Below are 24,822 nucleotides of genomic sequence, written 5' to 3'. Positions count from 1 at the left end.
AGATTTGGATGTTCAATACAAATATGCAATTATTGGTTGCATTTTTCCATAGTTTAATAGTTTGAGGGTTCTGTGCATCTTCAGGGTAACACTGACTTTCACGTATTATAAACATGCTAAGTTAGCCTCCCGAGCTAATGCCCTGAATAAAGATTTGAAATGTGCAACAGCACTTTTTTGCCGACACTAAATGTCAAATAAAAGCCAGAAACTGCATCATATTAAGTCGCTTGTATCTTGGGACCATAGCCTGAATAGCCTAATTGAGCTATAACCGTAGCTTGACTTAACTATTTGTGTAAACATACTTTCTGAATTTCAGAGATTCAAATGTTTACATAATTAAAAGTCCAGTTTAAGCCGGACTAACACTTTAACTCTTTTTCTGACATCATGTAAACGTACAGTGTTATTCAGTATCCTTCCATTTAGAGTATGACTTCATTCTGGAACTTGCAAACAGTAGTTCATAAAAGTAAGTCCAAAGTACTTAAAGGACTTTACATCTATGCTGAGGAACATCATGTGATACTCCATAACTGCCACTATTATTTTATCAACTGCTGTGGGGAAGAGTGTCAATTATTCTTTGACAAAAACTCATAAGGGAAGTCTTTAAAGTATGTTCACTTCTCTTCACCACTTCATGACATATAAAATGCACGTTCCACTTCATGTAAGAAATCACGATTCATGTCTACGGCCTTGTTTTGTGAAGCATTCTCCTCTCACCTCTCTCAGAGTGGCCAGAGTCCTCTTGTCTATCGTCGCCTGTTTCTGCAGCTCCTTGTTCTCCCTCTCAAGCTCCTTGGCTTTGACCGACACCTCCTTCAGCCTCTCTACTTCCTTACCCAGAGCCGCGCCCTCTTTCACCACTGTGGCCAATCGCCTGGCTCTCTCCTCCAGCTCCGTCTCCTTCCCCTCCAGCTGGGTTCGGATCCTCCAGCTCTCCTTCTCCAGCTGCTTCCTGCCCTTCTCTGAATGCTCCAAGTCCAGCTGGAGCTTCCTCCTCTCCTCTTCAACATCCTCCCTCCGTCTCCGCTCCTCCTTCAGTTCCTCCACCTCCCTTCTCAGCTCTTCCTCTCTGGCCTGGGTCTCCTGCCTCTGTCTCTCTTCCTCCTCCCTCTCCTCTTTGCTCCTCTGCATCTCCTCTTCTAAGCGATGCTTCTCCTGGTTGAGAGCTCCTACGTTTAGCTCCAGCCTCTCTGCCCTCTTCCTCTCTCCTTGCACCTCCTCTCTGGCCTCCTCCAGCCTCCTCTGCAGATCCTGTGTCTGTCTCTGTGCCTCTGTGTGCTCCTCCTGTAGGGAGGCCAGACGAGCAGTTGAGGAGCGCAGGTTTTCGAGTGAGCAGCGCAGGTCCAGGTTCTCCTTCGACAGCAGGCCGTTCTCTGCTTCTTGCCTTGCCAGTCGCTGCTGCTCCCGCTGGGCATCCTCTGCCTCCCGTTTCAGCCTGTGCACCTCCTGCTCCAGGGAGGACATCTGCTTCTCTAGAGCCTCTGACCGCTCACTGCATGCACGCAGAGACTCCACCTAGAAGCACAATAGAAACGTTTTTTTTGGTAATAATTCAGTAAACTTTTAAGAACACATTAAGCATAACGTGGTGTTATTATTATTATTATTATTATTATTATTATTACCTCTCTGTTGAGAGCGTCCCTGCTCCTCTCCAGCCTCGCTACCTCTCGCTCCACCTCCTCACAGCGCCCGGCCCTCTCCCTCAGCCTCTCTGCCTCCTCACTGGCTCCTTTGAGTTGGGTTTCTAAGCTGGCCAGTCGGGAGCTGGTGTCTGTGATGTTCTGGTGCAGCAGGCGGTTTTCTGTTTCCACCTCGCGGACCCTCGCCTCGCTGTTTGACTGAGCGCGCTCCTGAAGGGACGCCACAGCATCAGCGAGATGCTGCTTCTCGCTCTCCAGCTCTGAGATCTGATTTGACAGGAGGAGTGGGATACAGTGTGAACAAAGGATGCATTTTTGGTCTCTTATAATGAACAATGAAAAATTCAGCAGGGTTTATACTTATGTGCTGAATAGGCACTGTACTGAGGCTCTGTGTACAAGTGTACCATATACCATGGCCTGATTTTCACCTCCCCAGAAAGGTAAATACACATCTGGCAATGCAGACCTCCTGTTCATTTTTGTAAACTGAAAACCATTCACCCCAGTGGATAATGAAGCCAAATTTTATACTTCTGTTTAATGTTGTTGTTTTTAAACCATGTTTTCTGTGTGTTTTAAGTGTGTTGGTTAAATCAATCAAACTTAACTGCACATCATAAAATGCTGACTGTTGTTTTTGAGGTGTCACTGCAGAGCCTTGCAGACACAGCACTGCACACATATAAAAACGCATAACGGTGTAGGCCACTTGTGTCGGCTAAAGTGTCGACATACAATTTAGCCATAACCAGAGAGAGAGTGAGTGAGTGTGTGAGTGTGTGTGTGTGTGTGTGTGTGTGTCTGTGTGTGTCTGTGTGTGTGAACTACCTGTCTGTCTTTCTCTGCCCTCAGAGTGTGCAGTTCTCTCTCCAGACACTGTTTTTCCTTCAATATTTCCTCTCCTAGAGACTCCATGTCCTGATTGGTCAGTCTCTCCTGGTCCAGTAAACCCTGCAGACGGTCCAACTAACAAACAAACAAGTTTTAATTCACATAACAACAGTGTTACGACCCTCTTGTGTAAGTCTAGGGACAAAGTGGTGTTTAACAGGCAGGAGAGCCAGTGCCTGTAACAAACAGACAATAAAAAAAATCTGTTCTTTTCTTTTCTTCGATCTTTAGGCGTCCTACCTTCTTGCTGAGGCCTTGGTTCTCCCTGTCCAGCTCCTGGGTGTGGAGCTGCTGCTCCTGCAAGAGGTGGTTCTCCTCTTTCAGTCTTTCTATGGAGGCCTGGAGCTCTCGGTTCTCCTTCTCCAGCTTCAACACTCGGCTGGAAACACACTCGTTCAGCTCGTGGACCAATGACTTACGAGCTGCAGCAGAGAAAAATACTTCTGGTTTGGACAAAATAAAGGGAACATTTTTGGACACACACACAGAACAGGGTATAACAGAGTAGAAAAACAGTGTGTGTCTTACTCTCTGTGTTAGTGTTGTCATGGTTCTTGGTCAGCTGCTCCAGCTCCCAACCCAGATGAGCTGACTCGTTCATACTCTGTTTCTGTCCGATCTCCAGCAGCATGTTCTCCTCCACCAGCTCCTCTAACCTCCGACGCTCATTGTCCCTCTCCTGCATAACAAACACACACACATTTACACACACACACACACACACTTAGCAAACCTTACAGTATTTTACTGTACGACATACATGTTATTGTTACAGAAATATATATGGGGGTTAATGTAGGTATGTATATTTACTTTTTAAAATATATTTTTCCATTAAAAAAAAGAGGAGCATAGATGTAATGCTGGTTGAACAAAGTTTTAATCAGGCCAATAGTGTACCGTCATAATTCGTTCTAATCAACAGCAAAAAACTGGCAATTACATGTATGTATGCAATATTCTGGAAAAAACCCTGTTACTTCTAAATATGTTAAAAACCATTCTGTTTCATTTTCATGTGGAAAGTCTTTGAAAAATTCCATACATGGTATTTTGACTGATAAATGAATGATAATGGCCTGGTGTCATACCATCTCCAGGTCGTGTATTTTAGCTCGAAGTAGCAGGTTGTCTTTCTCCAACGTGTGCAGCTTATCACAGCGCCCCCTGGAGGCTGACAGCTGCTCCTCCAACAGCACCTTTGTCTCCAGGAGAGTCATGTTGTCCTCACGAAGCTCCTGAATGAAGACGCACACAGAGTGAGTGGACTGCCAGTGCCAGCTGCTGAGTGAGTCTGGCTTCATAGTGTATTCATGTCGTCTGCATCTGCTTAAAGGTTTGTGCATTTCAATAGCACTGAGCATATCCATGCAAAGTAGAAATAAGGTTTTGTATTACGTGTCCATGTAAATCAAAGTCTGTATCAAAACCTTCACAGATTGAATACAGGACATACTGTCTCATAGTATCTACAGACACTAGTGTACAGCTCTGAATCTGAAGGTAAACTGTAGAGTGAAGCTGTGTTGGTACCTCCACTCTGGTCTTGTAGAAGTGAACATCATTGAGTTTCTCTTTGCATCTGGTCAGTTCTGTCTCCAGGCGGTCCACCCGGGCCGCTTTCTCCCTCAGTGAGTCCACCTCGTCCCGGTACACTCTGACTGAACGAGCCTCACAAGACAGCGACTGGTTCTAAATCACACACACACAAACACTAATATCATTTTCCCCTAATTTAATTTGTTTAAATAATTTTTTCAAGTATCACATTTAGAACATTAGATATCACATGACAGACAGACACAATGCAGATCATTATGCATTACACATTGGACAGGAGCAGAAAAAACAAAAACGCATTCCCAGTATTGGATTGGATTAATGGAACCTTAGAAAAAACTGTCAATAATGCAGACTTTAGATCTGCATTATTGGATTGATTTCTAGAATACATAATACACTGACAGTAAAGTTGAACTGAACTGAAATGAAAACTTTTACAAAACAAATTTAGCTTTTTAGTTTAAAAAAATTATGTGAATGAACCCTTGTTTACTTTACCAATTAATAAAACTATTATGATGACATTCCCTGTATAGTGTTATGATGGAACTATATAAACTGTATGAACTATATTCAATTTTCTGGTGTTAAGTGTTTTGTAACCTGCTGAGCTTCAGGCCTGTTTCCTGTCAAAGTAGACCAGACAAATCAATAAACAGCAGCCAGCTGTTTGACTTGATGATGATCACATTGACAATCTCATTTAGCACGTGAACTGAGCAGAGCTGCTTTGTCTTAATGAGGAACAAAAGCCTTTTTAAAAAAAAATGCTATTATTCTGGAGGCTATATGGACCTGCACTTGCACAGTGCTTACTTAGTCGTTCAACCACTTTAAGCACTTTCAAACTATAAATCATGTTCATATACACATTCATACACTGGTGGTGCAAGATGCCACCTGCTACTGAGTTTGTAATCATTCATACATATTCACACACTGATGGAGCAGCCATTTGCAATTTGGGGTTCAGCATCTTGCCCAAGGATACTTTGACATGTGGACTGGAGGAGCAGGGGATCGGACCACAAACCTTTTTGATAAAAGGACGACCTGCTCTAACACCTGAGACACAGCCACCTCACGATGACGGAAAAAATTATCCAAACTGCTCGTGTATCATAGAAAATAAAGTAGTGGATATCACCCATTGGAAACTGTGACATTACAGTTAGCAATGGGTGATGTGGACTCCCAACTTTAAGCATCGAGTTTGTCGTGTAATGTAATTGTATTTAGACAGGGACAGTGCACCATAAAGCATTAACCTCATATAAAACAAGGAGGGATGCCTTGCACCAGGTTTTAGCAAAGCTGCTATATTCCGCTCGTAGTCCCTGGAGTAGGGAGGTGGAACAAATAAATTAATGCATTTGATTAAATAAAGATAAGTTTGGCATTGCAGTCGTCACCATCTTGGATTTTTGGAGCCACAAGTGACCATATTTGGGCAATATGGGCAAGAGAAAACCAGTTTAGACCTGGTCCAAACTTACTGATCACAGTAATTAAACTTCCATATAGGTCTGATTTAGATAAAGTGTGCAATGTAGGCAATAAAACACTTAATCAGACACAGAATTAGCATCAAAAAACTCAAAAACATGATCCTTCTATTCCTAATACAACTCACTCATAAATGCTGGTATAGAATCCAAATAAAACGTGTAGTGTATCCCCAGCGTTATACAGTAACTTATCAGTTTAAACTGCTTTTCTACTGTTTGTTTTTAACTTCATCATTTTCCTCTGGTGACACAGATCTGACACTGCTGGTTCTAAACACGTCCTGACCTCCTGTTTCTGTTTCTGTAACTCCTGATCCAGCCGCTCCACTTCATGTTTTGAATCCATCAGCTGCTCCGTCTTCTCCTCCCTGCAAACATACACACACATAAATAACAGTTCAGTGTCCATATTTTTTTTATAATGTGTCATGTTATATAATCAGCCCTACACCCTGGTAATGTGTGGATAATTTGATAGCAATTGAAAAGATTGACAGCTAACAGTTAACTGGAGAGACATGCAGGAGACGTGTCCTATTGTAGGTCTGTAATAGAGGTCAGTAAAAGAATGCAGACAGAATGACTTCAGCTGCTGTGTGTAAAGATGGAGCGTGGAGTTTATCTGCAAATAGATGGATTCCCTGTGTGATTACATTGTATATCTATCAGAAGCAGACAGCATAATAAGCTATGCTGGATGTATAATGACTTCCAGCTGCTGCCCGGATCACCACAGCTCAGACTTCAACCAGTGAACCCCACAGAAACACTCAGGGCTCTGATGTGCAGCAGTGCTCAGAGAGCTACTATTTCAGCCACATGGGAAGACGATCTGACTGAATTATGAGTATGATTGAATGTTAATGTGAAAATAATACAGCAGTTTACAATGATTTGATAGTCTGTAACCGACATCCAGTTTTTGACTTTTTGTGTGACTGAGTGGGGACAGACTCACAGCTCCTGTCTGTATCTGCGGAGCTTAGCTTTGGTATCGGCAAGCTCCACAGACAGATGCTGCTTCTCTTCTTTGGTGAGCCAGGACACAGTCACAGCTGGTCCACCGTTATTGACTCCCACGCCTCCAGCGCTCTGCCCACGCTCAGGGCTGCTCATGCCCAGATTCCTGCAGCCTTCCCGGGGCTGCTGACTGGACAGGTAGTCCCTCTCCTGGGTCAGATCCACAATCACCTGAAAAAAAGAAATGTTTTTGCTAAATGGCCACTGAAATACTGTTACAGCAGACTTTTGACAACTTTCTTCTTCAAATGTGACCAATTTTCCAGCATAAATGTTTTAATGGGCAGGTTTCCACTGACCCTCAAATTGTGCAAATTGAAACTGCTAACATGAAATATGGCTAATGGAAAAATTGTCACAAAAAAGTGCTCACATGAGGTGGGATTTCAGGCGATTCAAAAAAGCCATATTTTGCAAATGTGCAAAGAAAAAACTTACTTTCACTTTTAGAGATGACATGACGTACAACAAAGAGTTGCTACAAGAGGTGCTGTTGCATTGCATAACTCCTCAAAAGTTGAGTGGATCATCTGGAGGTTTTGAATCCACATTCCTTGTTAAATCATGGGCTATCACCTCCCAGAAATCCCTCACGTGTGGTCGCTCCCATGTAAGGAGCATGCCTTTCCATTATCGCTCACATAACACGCCTACGTTGCATTCATTTAGAAATAATGATGGCTAGCGCAGCGGCTGCAATAGAAGCTGCTGATGTTTTGAACATCTATTCTGTGCCGTCCCCTCTCTAAATTCAGTGGTTTTTGCAAGTCTGTGAATGCAGCACATGAGGAGCTCTTCCAAGAGTCGATTTTTCCTCAACTGAAGCTTGTGAAGTTTTAGTAGCAGGTGCATAGTCGATCATTCCATTCATTGAAAGTTGATCAGACCAATGGAGGAAGAGCAGCTGCTGCAGAGGTGAGTGAAAGCAAAGTCGTGGCAAGCCGCCACAAATGAATGAATGTGTGGGAAACTGGTCTTTGTACCTCACTGGCTTTGTCTCTCTGGTCGATCAGTTGCTGTAGCGACGCCGCCATGTTGCGGGACAGAGGTTCCAGCTCTTCGTTTGGGAGCTCTGATCCTTCCTCCAGCCAGGACAGGTCCAGAACATTTAACTGGTTATGGGTCACCTGCAACAGACACACACACACACACACACACACACACACACACACACACACACACACACACACAAAATCATGTTGACAAATCCAGGATAAGTTAAGCTGTATGCAAAAACATAGTACATAGTGCCTTCCTCCTTGCACATACAGGACACTGAGCTTATTCTAACATTTTATCATATTTATTGGTAAGAATTCTACAACCCTTTTTACAGCTGCATGGTTTGATTACACTGAACATTTTTTTACACTCATGACTGTTGTAATTTTGCTTAACTAGTTTGACACTTTTGGAAACATCAGGATCTTAACAGGAACTTAAAACAGTAAAGTTCTTAGTTTGAACATAGAACACAGTTTCCATACAGTAAGTAATATCAGACTCTTCAAAGTGTCTATGGGGTCAGAGGGTAACCAGCATGCTAGCATCATCAGCAAGGCCTCATCACCTGAGTCATTAAGCAGATAATATCCTGTCTCAGAGGCGAAGGGTTTGACCTGATACGGCAGGACTGAAGCAAATTAAGCGAGCTGTCTGAAAATAGGACGAAGCAATAATAAACATCATATGCAGAACCAAAGCCTTTAAACTGGAAAGCTGATGACCAAGCGGTTATTGTTCTGTGATGTCAGCTGATTTTGGACATGGTTCATGCTAAGTTGAGATAAATCAATGCAAGTCATTTTTAGGCCCTGACACACCAAGATGAAGTCGACCCAACGGTCATTGTCGGGCCATCAGTGAGCGTCTGTTGTCTTAGTCTTTGCAATGCATTTTTTTCCCAGGTGATTTAGCATGTTGAACGGGCATCAGAGACGGCTGAGCCCCTTCAGGAATTAATCATTCTAGCCCCTCTTACACTGCCTGTTCATGACAGGAATATTCTGCCATTGTGCTGCCTCGCTGTTCTGTATACAACATAGGGGTCGAGTGATATTGGTTTTTCTGGGTCGAAACTGATAATTAGTAGTTAATGAGACCGATAACTAATATTTGGAACCAATATGCATTTACAATAAAAATGAAAATCTTTATGTCAATATGCAGAATTTGGAATATAACAAACTCCAACACCAAGCTTTGTTTAAATGCTTTTAGCAAATGATTAATCAAAACTGAAACATTATATAGAGCTTCCAGGCAACTTTTTTTTTATAAAGTTCAGCGAAAATTAAAATAAAAATGCATAAATGAAAATAGCTCCCTGAGGTTTTATAAAGTATAAGTTCCTCTCATGCTGACACTTCCTCTGCACTTTTTAATTAATATATTTTATCGGCAATCATTAAAATAAAATGCAGATACAGATGAAAGCAAAATGCCAAATATCAGCTCCAGTAATCGCTCATGCCGTTAATCTGCAGACCCCTAATACAAGGTACGAGCGTCTTGCCTCTAAGCCACCTGGGAAGGTAGTTACAGCACCGATACAGTATCTGTAGAGGCAGGACAGCAGGCAGGACGTGACCATGGTCAGGACGAGTGTAATGTATTGACCATGTGTTATGTTTGTGACCCTAGGAGACTTAAAAAGCAACTGATAGCAATCAGCTGTTAACACAAAGAAGAAAGACAGCGTCCACAAACTGGGAAAACAATACGATACAGGCCATGTCCATACGGAGACGAGTTTAGGTGTATCCGCAAAATAAATTTTTTTATTGTGTGGATGTTTCGTCCACACAGAACCAGTGTTTTAGGAGGCCGATTACACTGATTATTGAAACCGGGCCCCAGAGTGGACAAATCTGAAGACACCACCCTTGCATTTACATGTTTACAACCCATATGAATCTTTCCTGAACCGATGACGCCATAGCCCCACCTCTCCCTTATCCCACTTGTGCTAACTCCACCAATATGTGTGTACACAAATATTCCTTGAGACGATTCCGTGTTTATAGAAAACTGCTTTAAAACAAAAATGACATAGATCGATTCTGTCTCCATGTGGACATGGCCTCAGGAGCTTCTCTGAGCAGAGGACGAGATCAGTTGCCATATAACAGACAGTAAATGACTGTGATTGTCATGTCATTGTTATTGTTTATAAAGCACTGCAAGTTACATGTCACACTAGAGTCTGACACTATTGTGTTACATGTCACGCCCAACGCGCCTCTTTTGGTTCCACAATGCTAACATCTTATTTAAAATCACACACTGATGCTGCCGTCATTTGGTTCCATGTAAAACTGCAAAGGAGGCATGAAGGAGGGACTGTGTATGGCGTGATCTCTGTTTAAAACGGGCTTCTGATTGGCTGTTCATTTCAACATGTGAGAAGAGGAACGGAAGTGAGGAAAGTAAACAAAGAGCCAAAGTCCAGAGGGAGTAAGATCGAAAACAACGATCAATAACAAACTTGTTATAAAAAGTCAGATTGTTTTTCTTAGCCATTGAGCTCTTTAGCAGAAACATTTCCTGATGGTTCATGTTGTTTTTTACTGCCGCATGGTAAACATGCTTTGTTATTTCAATATTAGATTGTAGTGTTAATTTGCTAACTAGTTAACTTGCATCAAAATAGTTTGTGGTGTCCTCTTTTGAATGATAAATACAAATAACCTCCGTGCTCGTAGTCTTTGTGATGTGTTTATCACCAACTTTTTGGCAGAGACATAGGCGATGTGAGGAGAGCAGCATTTTCAGTCTGCTTCATCACTGCTAGTTCTCTGATGTCAGCTGGTGTGTCTGGCCCTTTAGCACTATCTAAACAGATTTATGTAAGCACTGCTTCATATTTTTGATGAGAAAGAATGCCTTTGCATATTTTATGGCTTTGTGCATTCACAAAGGTTTAGTCATGACTTTACAGAGTTTTATGCTCCTGCCCTCAGAGCCAGATAACAACCAGAAAAAACTCAGAGTGGACATTCAACTGACTCAACAGACCATATCTGAACAGGTACAGGTCTGCCCCCACAAATAACCACCTGTTAGTTTGTAGTTTGTAGGTATTTAGGTCCCATGACAACTGAGCAAACTCCATCTGCTGATTTTCTGCTAATCTTAATAATTTAAGTTCCGTGAAGATTTTTGTGAGGTTGTGAAAACAGCATGACAAATATCTGAGCTTGTGATCTGCATTCATCACTGTTGTATTCTTGTCACGAGCTCGCATTGTGCTCTACTGACCTCCTGGATGTGAGAGACGATGGCAGCCTGCGTCTCAATGTCCAGCAGCTTGATCTTCTCTATCATCTCCTCTTTACGCTCACACTGACACACACACACGCGCACACACACACACACACACACACACACACACACACACACACACACACACACACACACACACACACACAAGAGCAGGAAATTAGGAATGTTAATACATTTAAATAGTATTATCGGTGAAATCGGTGCTATTTCTTTCAAAAACATGGCAAAAAGGCAACTGGCAACTTCATAAGAAATGTTTCACAGATAACAAGAAATTAGAAGATTTAAAAAAAATGTAAAGGCTAAGGGGAAGAAGGAAAATATATATAATTATTATAATTACAGATATTAAATTATTTTACAAAATTATTAAAAAATGTTAACTACTTTTTCAAGGTCATTTTCTCATTAATTAGGTGGGATGGGTTTATTTCTTTTTTTAAAAAACTTTTTTCTTAAGAATTTTCAGCTAATTTTCTTGTGCTTTTTTTTTGCAAATTCTTGCATTTCTTCTTTCGTTGCTCATTGCCTTCTTGCCATATTTTTGAAAGAAATCAAGCCAATTTGCTCAGATTTGCAAGGGTTAATGCCTAGAAGAACAGGACTATGGGAAATGTAGTATGTTGAATAATACATAAAGTTTGGGAAATGTGGATCTGACCCCCGTGGGGTGGAAAAGTGCTATTGTGCACATCAGCAACATTTTCATGTGGCTTCACCCCCCCCCCCCCCCCCCCCCCCTCTTTCCTCCCTCGCGGCCCTTTCCCTGGAACCAGTAGAACCAGTACAGGTAGAGAGGGAGACAAAAGCAGGGAAGACTGAAAGAGAGGGAAATTAGGAAGGAGGAAGCGATGAAGGGGGGAAACAGAATAGTCACGTGCAAAAATAGCTAAATAAGAAACAGCAAGATGAATAAAAAGAGCCATGGGGTTCAGAGTTTTTGGAGGAGGTGGAAACGAGAGACAACAAAGAGCTGACAGAAAAACAACCTGCGCCCCGACCTCCCACATGAATAGCCCCTCCTTTTTAATTTCAGGTAACACAATTAACTCTTACCTTGCCATATCTGGCTCATACTATACTACTTAACGAAAATGAAGAGAACAGATTTCAAAATAGATTTCAAAATTTGGTGGTTTACAATCCCGGACCTGTTAAGCCTTGGACACCTGAGCAAACAGGTTTGATTTCTCTGAAAATCATGGGAAGAATGCAATGAGCAACGAAAGAAGAAATGACCCAATAATTTGAACCAAAAAAAGTTAAAAGCACAAGAAAATAAGCTGAAAATTATTTTTAAATAAGTTTAAAAGAAAAAAGAAAAAGAAAAAACAGAAATTTAAAAGAAAAACATACAAAGAAGGAAATTATATTATATTATATTATATATATATTATTATATAACATTTCTTACCAAGTTGCCATTGCCTTTTTGCCATGTTTTTGAAAGAAATTGCACAAATTTTATCAGGGCTCAAAGAAACTGAGAAAGGTAAAGAAAAAAAAGTTAAAAGTACAAGAACATATTTATTTATTAGAAATTATTTAAAGAAAGTTTTAAAATCAATCAAACAAGGGAATGCCCTTCAACAAAACATGGGAGGAAGGCAGTGTGCATCGTAAGAAGGGAATGACCCGCCCAAAAGAAAGGTCATGAGCACAAGAAAATTAGTTGTAATTTCATTTAAAAAATCATTTTTAAAAAAAGGCATTTTTAAAAACAAAGAAAGAAATGAACTGTAAAAAGTAGTTAAAAAAAAGATTTTGTACATGAGTTTTATATCTGTAATTATATTTTTTTCTCGAGCTTTTTGAAAATTCTTTTTTCAATCTACCAGCTTCTTGCAATCTGTGGAACATTTCTTACCAAGTTCCTAATTGCCTTTTTGCCATACAATTTGCTCAGAGTCCAAAGGTTTAAATAATTGACAAAGATGTCTGAAAGCAGCATAAGAAAAGTGATGTCACTCCAGCTTTTAAAGGGTTATCTTAATAACTTATACAAATATTTCCTTTCTCATACAGTAACATCTGTGTAGTTATAGTGCCCTGAAGCGAGGCTCCCGAACAGTCAAACCATGCCGACTCATGCTCAACATGTTCACTGTGTAGTGCCATAATTGTAAAGGAGATTACAGTGAATAAAGCATTGGAGTAACTCCATGAGCATTATGATCCTGCAGTCCCACCCTGCAGGTTATCAGCAGGCACAATGAACGGCTGTGCTCAGACATGCAAAACTAAACACACACTAACACACTTCCTGCTCACACACTGGGTGGTACAGTCAAGCTGCTCTTGTGTTTTGGGCGTGAGAGTGTGTGTGTGTGTGTGTGTGTGTGAGAGAATGTGTGTGTTACCTGGACAGCACAGCCAAGTATCAGCAACAAAAGTCTTTTCAGCTCCTCCATGCTCTTTGCTGAAAAAAAAAAACAAAACACAAACATGCTGTAGATCAGAATACACACTGACATTCTAAATTTTAAAGAGAAAAATACAAATATGACAAGCAGTAATGGGGCATAGGGCGGAGGGGGGGGGGCTTTTCCCGTTTAATCATTAGGACCCATTTTAATATATATAATATATACACACTCGTATCCCTCTGCACACAAAATGTGCTTGTACAAAATGTGCTGGAAATTCACAGATTAAACAAAAATAAACAACCTTGCTAAAATGTATTACATATGCACGACCACAACCAAAATTATCAAAAATCAAAAATGTGAGTGAAAAGTTAAGTTCAATACTATCTAAAACAAACATAAACAGAGCATTTACTCAACTTATCATGAGCCTAATATGGCTAATAACACTAACAGCAGGTTAACAGAATTCAAACAAAAGAAACATACAGCACATACACACATTTTTTACACTAGCTCCAAGGAGGCCTTGGAAACTGAGAACAGGGAATAAATACTCACAACTGTGGTAAATGTAATAAATAGGATGGTAGCCACCTTAACAAGAGGTTAAGGAGGACCATCCCAACATACACTGTGGTCATGAGTGGGTCTTTTGCAATGCTCCATAGAAAGATACATGTGTGTATTATGCATTTCCATCAAAGCTCAGACAAAAGGTAGGACTGCATTAGTAATCAGGTGTGTGATGTGTGTGTTACCTGACAGCGGATCCTTGGCGATGCAGAGGATGTTGGGCAGGGGCATAACTATCAACTGCTGTAAGCTCTCCTGTAGCAGAGAAGAAGATGAGGTTGAAGGGGAGTTAGAGGGACATAGAGAAAAAGAACAAATATATTGTCAGTTTTATGGTTATGATAATAACTGTAAAAACTGTGTAGTGTTACTAACAAGCACTGCAGGCACAAAAAATAATTTTGAAGACTAAGAGATGCTAGATTTTAAATTAATAACTTAAAGAAATATAGAAAAATCCATTGCCTTAAAAAAGGGAAGTGAATTTACCATAAATCTTAATTTATGTTTACTTTATATCTGATTGTTAAATTTACCTAAAATTCTGTTATATGTATTAAATATTTTTATGTGATTGCAACTTACAAATAAGTTCTATTAAATCAATCTCTCTCGGTTATAGCAACTTCAGTGAGCTGAGTTTACTGTGCTCTCTTTTGGTAGTCTGCCAGCTGCATACTGAACCATATTTATATAATATATGTGTTAAGTTTACTTGAAATTGAACTGTACTTACTTAATTTTGTGAAGTTGTTTAAAAGTGACCGGTGAAATAACCGTTTTAGCACCTTCAGTAAATCAAGTCTGAATTGTGTTGATCATAACAAAAAGGATTTTGTCAATAATGAAGTTAGGAGATCTGCCAGTTCTGTTTTGTTAACATGCTTAATAAAAATTAAAAAAAATTACTAGTTTGCAACCAGCAGAACAGTACAGTGCTTGGTACAGTCAACTTGGTTTACTGAAGTTGATACAACTTAGAGAGATTAATTTAATTTAACTTGTCATTTTTAGGTTGCAATAACTTTAGTTAAATAACTTTAACTAAACTTAACTATTATATACAACATAAACATGAATTTAGATTAATAGTTATATTTCCTTGAAATTTATTGTCACGTCATGGTAAGGCATCACTTTGGTTTTTAATAATAATTTTAAAATGTTTTTAAAAAAATTCTTTACAGGACTCTCCCGACTGTTTGGATGGTTTAACGCTATACTTTCCAAAAGTCACTCAGCAATAATACTGAGCACATAAGAATACATAAATATAAGTGATGCTGAGTATCATAACTAGTAGTTGCTCCTCTAACAGCAGCTTGTTTATAGCTGTGTGGTGACATAAACAGTCTGCAGGCTGCAGGTCTTATTTTTAGCTGCTCAGCTGCGATCAAAACATTTTCTGTAGAAATGAATCAAAGTCCAACCGCCAGCTGACCCAGACTTTGTGCTCCCACGTGTGTGCGTGTGTGTGCGTGCGTGTTCGTGCACGTGTGTGTAGGCGAACAGCAAACAGGAAACACCCTGCTGTCGATAGTGTGTGTGTGTGTGTGTGTGTGTGTATGTGAGTGTGTGTGAGTCAGGAAAGACACAGCCCACTAGGAGGGAATGCTTTCCATTCCAGAATATCCTCTCCTGTCTCCCAAAACACACCTGATTGTCCAGACAGGCAGAGACAAATTTGAGACAAACATCTAAAATATTTTCTTATAAGCGCTTGTGATAGTTTTTTAATGAGCATGAACGAAAACAGGAGAAACTGTTTCAAAAACATGCATTAGCAGCATGCATTTCAGCCAACATCTTACCTCCAAAACTCACTCAAAATAAACTTGTTTCGCCATAAAACTGGTAACACCTCTTATCCAGAAAACAGACATTAAATGGTGATGTATATAGGGAATAACCAAACAAGATTTCGGACACTTCACTGTGATTATTTGAATGTCACTGCGTCACCAAATATACCGGGTATTTATGTATTTATGTGTGATGATGTAGAAGTGTGGTTTTGTCAGTTGTGGTCCTGCGTCCTGCACACAAGCTGTAATAGTCCTCAACCTATTTAGTTTACAAGCTACTTGGCTTGCTCGTAGCTCACACTGCATTTTTGTATAGCAGAGTAAAATGTAGGGTTCATCCTATGTACACTCTACTTTGTTGTGCATTGTGGGTATTTTATGGTGCGCTATATAGTGGATGAAATGAATCACTGAGAATTTGAACACTACAAAAAGCAAACACACTATATTGCACTATTTCTGTTAAAGGGAACAGTTTCGAACACACTCGTGTCACTCATAATTAGGGCTGCACCTAACGATTATTTTTTTTAACGATTAATCTATCGATTATTTTTTTTAATTGATCTAACTATTATTTTTTTATTACTCCATTAATATAACAATGAATTTACCAAAAATAACATTTTAAAACTTGTCATACACTGCAGGGCATTATTCCCCAACAAAACATAGCCCAGTCCTAACTGGTAATCTGTGTTTTACAGTCTGATACAAAGTCTCTTGTCGCTTGTTCCATTCAAGTAAAACAAATGTAGCACAATCTACATTTAGCAATCCAACAGCAAAATAACAGTTGCTCTTTGTTACAGTTAAAAACCTCAAATCTAGCAGTCCAACAAAACATCTTACTGTAAAATTAGCGCAATTTAAATAACACTATAACTTAACTAAATAATTAGAATTAGTACATTATTTCTGCATCAAAATAGTCCAGTCTTAACTGGGCCCTAAGGCATATCGCTGCCTGCTGATATGAGTGCTGTATTTTCATATTTATAAGCACATATTCCTCTCATTTATGGTGTTATACAAGCTCCTGCACCGCTGACAACCCCGTCCTGTAAATATTTCAAAATAAAATGCACTGTATCAGCAACTGATGGCATTCTGTCTACAGAGACGCAGTCAGATAGCTTTTGTTTTGAAAGGGAAGCAAGAAAGTTGAGGTAAAACAAACATCTTTGTATTTCCTAATCTCTCTGAGAGACTTTAAACTGCAGTACAGAGTCAACAAAAAAAACGGCAAGCCACCGTTTCTCTAGATGTGCTGCAGCTGACACGCAGCTCAGACGCGCCTGACAAGCGCTGCTCAGGCGAGCAGTGTGCACGTGCTAACTTGATAACATGAGCACTGAAACAAAAAACAACACGCTTAGCGCTGCTCACGCTCTCATGAGGCACGCTAAGTGAAACGATGTGACGCAGTGACGCAGGTTATGTGAATCGACGTATTCATGTAATCAATTACGTCAACACAAATTTACGACCAAAAAAAAGAGAGAAATATATCTACTGAGAGCATGAAAAAAAATCTTGAATCTAAAAATTAAACTTGTGTAAAATGGGAGCAAAAACAAAAATGTTGCATATAAAATTTCTGTTCAGTGTAATTTCATTTTATTGAAAATGTTCTGCTAACAGTCTATATATATTTAAATTTGGGTCCAGCAAAAATGGATGAAATTTGCCTTCATTCTTTTTTGATTTTTTTTATCTGTTTTTATAAATGGTGCATTAGCTTTTGAAAAATGTATAGCAAATACATATTGTTTAGCTGGTGGTGGAGTGTGAATGAGAAAACAGTTGTGAAAGCAATAAATAATGTCTCACAGTTTGTTCCACATATACTTCTGTTTTGTTGATGGTGTGCAGAGTTTCAATGTGTGACTTCAGTTTTGATCAGTGTATGTTTGAAACCGAAAAAACTTTAATCAAATGTAATCGCAGAGACCAGGCGGGGGGACAAGGGTGCAGTGTTTTTATCAAAACATGTCATTTGACTGCCAAAACAAGCTGTTTGGAGATGAGGAAACATGACAAGGGAATAAGGTCACATCGGAAGACATTAGGTGTACAGAAAGGACACATGGGAGACAAAGGAGACATGCTTGTGACCCCTGGCTGAGGAGAAGGGAAGTGTGTGTGTGTGTGTGTGTGTGTGTGTGTGTGTGTGTGTGTGTGTATGTGTGTGTGTGTGTGTGTGTGTGCCTGTGTGCGTATGTGTGTGTTTTGGGATGAGGGAAGTGACTGTCAGCAGGGAAGGGCTGGCTGGAATAATACACTTCAAAGCACACACCTGTGCTCAGTCTCACGTGCATCTTCTCACAAAAGGAAAAGATATCAAAATTCATATCTGAGTCAGTGCTGCTCTCATAATAAATATTAACTGGAAAAACTCATTCACATTTTACAAAATCAAAAATACAAATTTTACCTTTTATCTGTAGAGCTATTTATCAGTGTAAGTAATACGATGTAGGAACTGTTTTCTGTCTACCGAACTACATCCGCTAACCGAATCACCCTGCAGAAGAAAGCGTGCATCTACTCATGGATAAGAGGCTCGTGACAGCGTGTATGTAAACATTAATGTCGTCCTCCTCGGCTGAGCTGTAAGGTTAGCTAGCTTAGTGGTGCTCGGTGAGTTGGCAATAGATAAACTCTACCTTCTGCACGATGATACGTTGGTGGTTGTAGTTCGGTAGAGAGAAAATAGTTCCTACTTGAAACTGCGGACAACGAGGTCTGTGGATTATCTTGAGTAACCGAGTCATGATTTCCGGAAAGAGACACTCCTGTTGAGTTTTTCAAATGTATTTTTTTCTTTGACTTGAGCACCACAAGCCGAGTGCCACCTGGTTCAATTGTATCAGAGAGAAGGCAGACATCTCTACAATATCTCCAACACTCTGCAGCTCACACCAAAACTATCCAGACTGATAAATAGCAATACAGGTAAGAAAATAATGTTGTTCTTTATTCTGGGGTGAACTGCCCCTTTAATGTCCTAGTGTACATTTGGTCACTGGCAGAATTTGATGAGATATGCAGCTCAGGTCTAGAGTGTCACCTGCTAACCAGGCAAATAAACGCACAAGCATCAGCTTACAGCACCGTCACAACTGAGCTGCAGGGACAGCTTTGAGGTACAGAGTGTAGAGGTACTGCAATACCTACAGATAATGTTACACTGGCCTATTCACCAGGAGGTAATGAGAGATCCAACCAGCCTCTCTGTCTTACACACACACACACACACACACACACAAACACACACACACACTGCATGGTGTGAATAAAACATGTAAGCTGGCTACCAGATGTCTTTGAGGCACAGCAGGAACTCGGCTGAAACACATCATCCGTCTGGAAGCTTTGCCAATAACTTTTTGTTTCTTTCATGGAGAATTAACTAAACACTAAATATACTCTTGAAGAGCAAGTGAAATGACGATCTGCGTAACATGTTGGTTTTCCAGTCCAGATTAGATTAACAGCATCTTAGATTCATACTAGCAGAGGGGGGACATCTAATGTGTGGCCCCGAATATTACACTGGTGATACCAGGAAAAAAGCCATGTTGTTATGTTAAAATTAAAGGGCTGATTCATTTGAAAGCTTGTCAGGTTCAGCTCCACACTTTCAGACTTGACTGAACTCGTATCTATCAAAGCTACAATATAATGTCATGCTAAAACTAAGCCTAAGTTGGTTATGATCAAGAGTCAGTTATTATCATTTTTCATTATAAACACACGCCTCACCTGCTTACACAACAGCCACTACCACTCATTGAGTAAGACTGTTAGGGCAGCGCTATTGCACTTGATGATTTGTTCTCTGTAAGCTGGAAACAAACTAACAGCTCTCCACTTCATTTGTTAATAGAATTTGCTAATCGCAGTAGAAAATGTGACTAAATAGTCAGTCTGGAGCTCTGCAAAAGCCCTGTTTTGTGTGCGTATATGTGTGTGTCCATGAGAGGTGAAGAACCAAAGTGCAAGAGAACCAAAGCGCCAGTGGCTTAAAAAAACATGACAATTTCTAGTCAATGTACACAATCAAGTCATTTTACATATCCCACGTGGAACAAATAGCGATACCTTGAGTATATTTGATATATCCCCCTCCCCTACTGCATACTATAGAATTTCACAACTAACTTCAAAATGAGAATATCTGAAGACATGAATGAGACATTTCCTATCAACTGCATTGAACTTAAAAAATACTTCATCTGCAGAGTCCAACAAGCTGTAACATAGTTGACTGTTTACTCTGCTACATTTAAATGACTCTGAGGCAATTATGGAGTGTTTAGGTTAGCGTTTCCATCCGGGAAAAAAAGATTATGGTGTTAATGCCATGGCTAAGGTCAATGCTAACTAGCTGGTTGTTAATTATACATAGGACAGATTGACTTACACTCCATAACACCATCTGGACCTGCATTGTATAGAAATGTTGTATATATTCTACATTTTTGTGCAAGCACTACAAATTAAATACTAAGACTGTGAAAAATACAAATGTCAATGTCTCACATAAAAGCACTGTTTGACTTTAAATATGTGTGTGTGTGTGTGTGTGTGTGTGTGTGAGCGCGTGTGTGTATACTAGTGATAGCTCAGATCTATAGATATTCTCCCGCAGCAACATCACCAGCAGGATCTAACACTTAAAACTGACAAGGGATCAATACAGCCTGCTACATGACCCATTTAAACACACACACGCATGCTCACTGGGCCTAAATCCGTGGCCCACTAACACACTGGGCTCACATTTCTAATCCCAGATCAATAAAATGGTGGCATAACTGCAGATCTGACTTTAACTGAGCATCCAGGTTCCGTGTTCAACAACTTTCTCACCACTTTCAAATCCAAATTAAAACCCTGCTCCTCTCCTCCTGAGAGATTCTGATCCATAGCGACGACTCAGCAATGAAAATCAACGCTGATTTTACTGAGAATATTGTTTTTGGGTCAGATACATGATCATTTTATTTTAAACTAGAACTGCCGCCTGGCAGTTGTTTGCCTCCGTGCACCAGTCCAGTTGAACTAACAGTACAGCCATGTCTGTGAGAACATCCATGCTTCTACAATCAGCAAACTTTCCAGGTGGACACCCAAGATTAGTGTCTACAATTCAACAGAAAAGTGATTTTGCAGAACATTATGACTTCACAGTGAAGTTGACCTTTGACCTTTTGGATATAAAATGTCATCACTTTATCATTATATTCTATCAGACATTTGTGTTAAGTTTTGTCATGATTAGAAAATGAATCCTTGAGCTATGGCCGAAAACATGTTTTGTGAGGTCACAGTGATCTTTGATCACCAAATTCTAATCAGGTCGTTCTTGAGTCGAAAGAAATTCCCTCAAGAGTGTTCTTGAGGTATTGTGTTCATGAAAATTTAACAGAATCAAGGTCACAGTTACCTTGACCTTTGACCACCCAAATCTAGTAAGTTCATTGTTAAGTTTAGGTGAACATTTGCGCCAAATTTGAAAAACTTCCCTCAAGGCGTAAGTATGAAACAGACCAGGTCATAGTGACCTTGACCTTTGACCACCAAAATCTAATTCGTTCATTGCTGAGGCCACGTTCGCCTTTGATTGGAAATAATGACGGCTAGTGTGGTGGCTGCAATAGAAATAAAGCTGCTAATGTTTTGAACATCCATTGCCATGCTTCTTGGAATGGTATCGTGAGAGGAGAAGTTGCATAACATTGTGAGAGTAGTCATCTTGCAATTATGTTTTATTAAGATTTCAAAAATATCACTTAAGTTATGCGCAAATCTGTAATTCTCTGTCTAAGTGAAGATATTATGCTGACTGGCACACATAAGGGAGCAAAAACAATATCATCCTTGGCCGAGGTCAACCAGTAACATTTAGGAGCACTGAACAAGACCCTCCTGTAAAATGCTGCATGACATCCTGGTGTCTGAAAAACAAAAACTACTTAGTTCCTTTAAGACGAGTTTTATTTTAAATATATATTTAGGAACCAGTATCTTGCTTCAAGCTAATGTAAATGCTTCATTTTAAAAGCTTGCTGGATATGCAGGGAAACAGCCATCACCATTTGCATCAGTCTTTACAGGCTGAATGGCAGTTTCTTGAGAATCAGTGTGTTACAGTGTGCAGTTCTACTGGTAGGCAGCAAACTGTTTAAGAGGGCGGAGAGAGCTTTCTAAGAGAGACTGACAAAAGCAGGGAGACAAGTGAAGGCTCATTCCTCCCTCCCCAGTAACTCCTTCTTTCCTCTCTGTTCTTTGGTTTTTTTTCTGTTGACAAAGAGAACATTAGCACTCTGTCTCTGACCCCGAGTTGTTCTCCTCTACTAGTCAGAAGGGCTGGGGATGACCACATAAACCCACACATTTAAGTCCCCCTCCGACACATATGTAAAAATACTCTGCTATACTATTATTATATATTATATATATATTATTATATGGTTTTCCCCATATATAAAAGTTTTTTTAAAAATTGGGAAGAGGAAAGAAACAAATCTCCTCTTTCTCCCTCATTGAGAAATTCTGATTGTGACCTTCATTCTCCGCACCACTGCTGCTTGCGGTAGTTTCACTTTCTGCTTTCTCATACACTGACACAGCACTTTAACAAAATGTTGAGAGATTGGTCTGGTCATGTGAGACGAGTGCAACGCAGCTTTTTGTGTGTACGCTGATTGTTAGCTGGTTAGCTTGTAGGCTAACTGGCAGTGACTGCCACAGCATTCATGTTTATTAATCAAACAATACTATCGGCTACAATGGGGTTTTTTGGGTTGACAGTGGAAGAAATATATGTGTGAAAGTAGCCAGCGAAGCAAAGAGGCAACAGCACAGTGAAAGCAGAGCTCTCCATAGGTTCAGCAGCAGTTTGTCTGTGGATCTGTTCACGACTGATCAGATCAGATCGATGGACAAGAGAAGCAGCTGTTTGTGAGTGAATGCAAAACTTTTCTACCCAGCAGAAGGAAATGTTAAATTTCACTTTTAAACATGCATGATATTCTGCTGCCCCGTCTGTGCCCAGAGTAGGCTCTGTGCTATAAATAATCAGTATATACCATATGCCAACGGTGCCCCTAATGACGATCTAGCTCCAAAAATGGAAAACTGCTGGAAAACTGGCAGATGTTTTATTCATGGTGGGCTACCACAAATAAATGAATGTGTGGGAAACCCTGTTAACACTACTCTGTTTCAGTAAGTAAGTACTTTCATGATGCAGCCTCGCCCCTCCAGCACGCACGCACACACACACACAAAAACAGCAGTCATTCCTGACAGTGGCTGGCAGTTAGGTGGGGCAATAAAACATTGCTGACGAGTTTGACCAGGGTCAGCACACACACACATTCACACACAAACACAGTCAGACACATGCACCAGTTCACACACACTGAATATTACAATCCGCCCCGGCCAGGGGGTGCGTGCTTGTGTGCGTACGAAGTAGGCCAGAGGATATGGAGTTCAAAACATCCCATGTAGGCTCAAGGCTTTGTTCTGCAGTTCCCACGGTAACCAAGGAGGAGTAAAGTTAGAGCGGGTGATAAAGAGAGCAAGGGAGAGTTCTGCTTAAGTTACTACACAACAATAAAAATGTCTTTCACAAGAGCCAGAGCTCCACGCTTCTAAATGCAAGAGTCTGTCACAATCACACACGATCAGGGTATTCAACTCTGTGCTCAAACTGCATGGGTAAAAAAAAATGTTTTGAAACAATTCATGTCCTTCCTGGCTCTTCTAATCAGTGTGTCACTAGCTGCTTTTTACATCGAGATAGTGCTATAGGGCCATAATGAAGTCCCCCCTTTATACAGCCCCTGCATTTTAACCAAGAACCAACCAATAGCAGCATCCAGTGTGTGATTATACGCTGCATCCCAGAGTCAAAAGAGGCCAACAGGCTTGACGCTTAACACGCGAGCATCCGCCTCTTGCTTGACATGTGACATACACATCGGCAGCGCTTTCTAAACAATAACAAAGGCATAACATGCCAATAACAGTCATTTACTGTCTCTGTTATGTGGCGGTTGATCTCGTACTCTGCTTGGAGAATAAGGTGTTCCTGAACCTCAGTGTTTTTCCAGTATACATGGCTGTTGATCTTCATTGAATTAGTCGCTATGTTAACAGCTGCTTTTTAAGTCTCCTGAGGTGAGTCTCACACATTTATAAACACATCATCAAAACGTCACACTCGTGCCGCCCATGGTCAGGTATTTCTAGCTTTATGTTTCAAACAGACCTCATTTCAGCGCTGTTACTACCTCCTGTTCCGGCTCAGAGGCGAGACCAATCCGCTCCATCATTCTGCTATCGGACGCTACATACATGAGTAGGCATAACGGCGTGATATTCCCGCCTTAAACAGACAGTGTAAATGCGGCTACTACTGACTGACAGTAATGTCTGCATTTTTGATTTTTTCTTTTTACACCAACATTAGAGCTACTTCTCCAGTGAGTACAGTTGCAAAAGTTCCTCATGCAAGTTTTATTTTGAGGTGATTAAGAGGTGGCTTGTATTGCTCTTCATTTACAGCCTGTAAATAACTGTAATCTGACATACATACAGATAAACAAGCATCTGCTCTTTCCAACAACACATTTCTGTCATTTAGTCTGTCATTGTACCATCTCAATGTCTCTTCCCCCATCACTACCATATGTCTGTTTTAGTGTAAAATGAAGTTTGTTTTCACTCATTAACGTGTTGTGAGTTGCGCTCTTGTGTGACAAAAAAGTCCACATGAGAACATAAAGATGATCACATTTATACACTGCTCAACATTCATTCTCACGCTATTAAAACTTCCATGTGTACCCTATTATAATGAGCACTGCATAAAGTGGTAAGGAGCAAGTATACCATGAAGCAGAGCTAAAACCAATAGTAAATAAAAATCAATGGTTCAGTTAACAGAAAATTAATTGACATCAATTTTGGTAATTATGTAATTGTGTGTTTTGGTTTTTTTTTTAAAGAAAAATGCCAAACTACTTCCAGCATCTCTAGACAGTAAGGATTTGCTGCTTTGTAAGGTTTTCTGTTTACAGTGATGTCAAACATGACCTTATCCAAATCTTCTTTTGAAAGCAAA

At 40.2% G+C, this 24,822-nt stretch overlaps 1 protein-coding gene across 3 annotated transcripts in view; it reads right to left on the bottom strand.

Moving 5' to 3' along the window:
- Positions 1 to 24,822, bottom strand: part of ccdc88c (coiled-coil domain containing 88C) — a 64,813-nt gene that overhangs the window by 26,227 nt on the left and 13,764 nt on the right. For all 3 annotated transcript variants that reach the window (XR_006106506.1, XM_042500373.1, XM_042500374.1), the window contains exons 4-16: positions 14,058 to 14,127; positions 13,288 to 13,346; positions 10,904 to 10,987; positions 7,627 to 7,770; positions 6,582 to 6,814; positions 5,910 to 5,991; positions 4,086 to 4,244; positions 3,644 to 3,790; positions 3,081 to 3,231; positions 2,793 to 2,974; positions 2,490 to 2,627; positions 1,641 to 1,925; positions 733 to 1,530 (exon numbers count right to left, since the gene is read on the bottom strand). Coding sequence is in view for 2 of the 3 variants with exons in the window: in XM_042500373.1 (XP_042356307.1) it covers positions 733 to 1,530; positions 1,641 to 1,925; positions 2,490 to 2,627; positions 2,793 to 2,974; positions 3,081 to 3,231; positions 3,644 to 3,790; positions 4,086 to 4,244; positions 5,910 to 5,991; positions 6,582 to 6,814; positions 7,627 to 7,770; positions 10,904 to 10,987; positions 13,288 to 13,346; positions 14,058 to 14,127 (2,532 nt within the window). In the remaining variant the exon portion in view is untranslated. The remainder of the gene's footprint in view (positions 1 to 732; positions 1,531 to 1,640; positions 1,926 to 2,489; positions 2,628 to 2,792; positions 2,975 to 3,080; positions 3,232 to 3,643; positions 3,791 to 4,085; positions 4,245 to 5,909; positions 5,992 to 6,581; positions 6,815 to 7,626; positions 7,771 to 10,903; positions 10,988 to 13,287; positions 13,347 to 14,057; positions 14,128 to 24,822) is intronic.

This window comes from Plectropomus leopardus, chromosome 14 (assembly GCF_008729295.1).
Source record: "Plectropomus leopardus isolate mb chromosome 14, YSFRI_Pleo_2.0, whole genome shotgun sequence".
In the NCBI taxonomy this organism is placed as follows: Eukaryota; Metazoa; Chordata; class Actinopteri; order Perciformes; family Serranidae; genus Plectropomus; species Plectropomus leopardus.
This window is presented reverse-complemented; position numbering and strand designations above follow the sequence as displayed.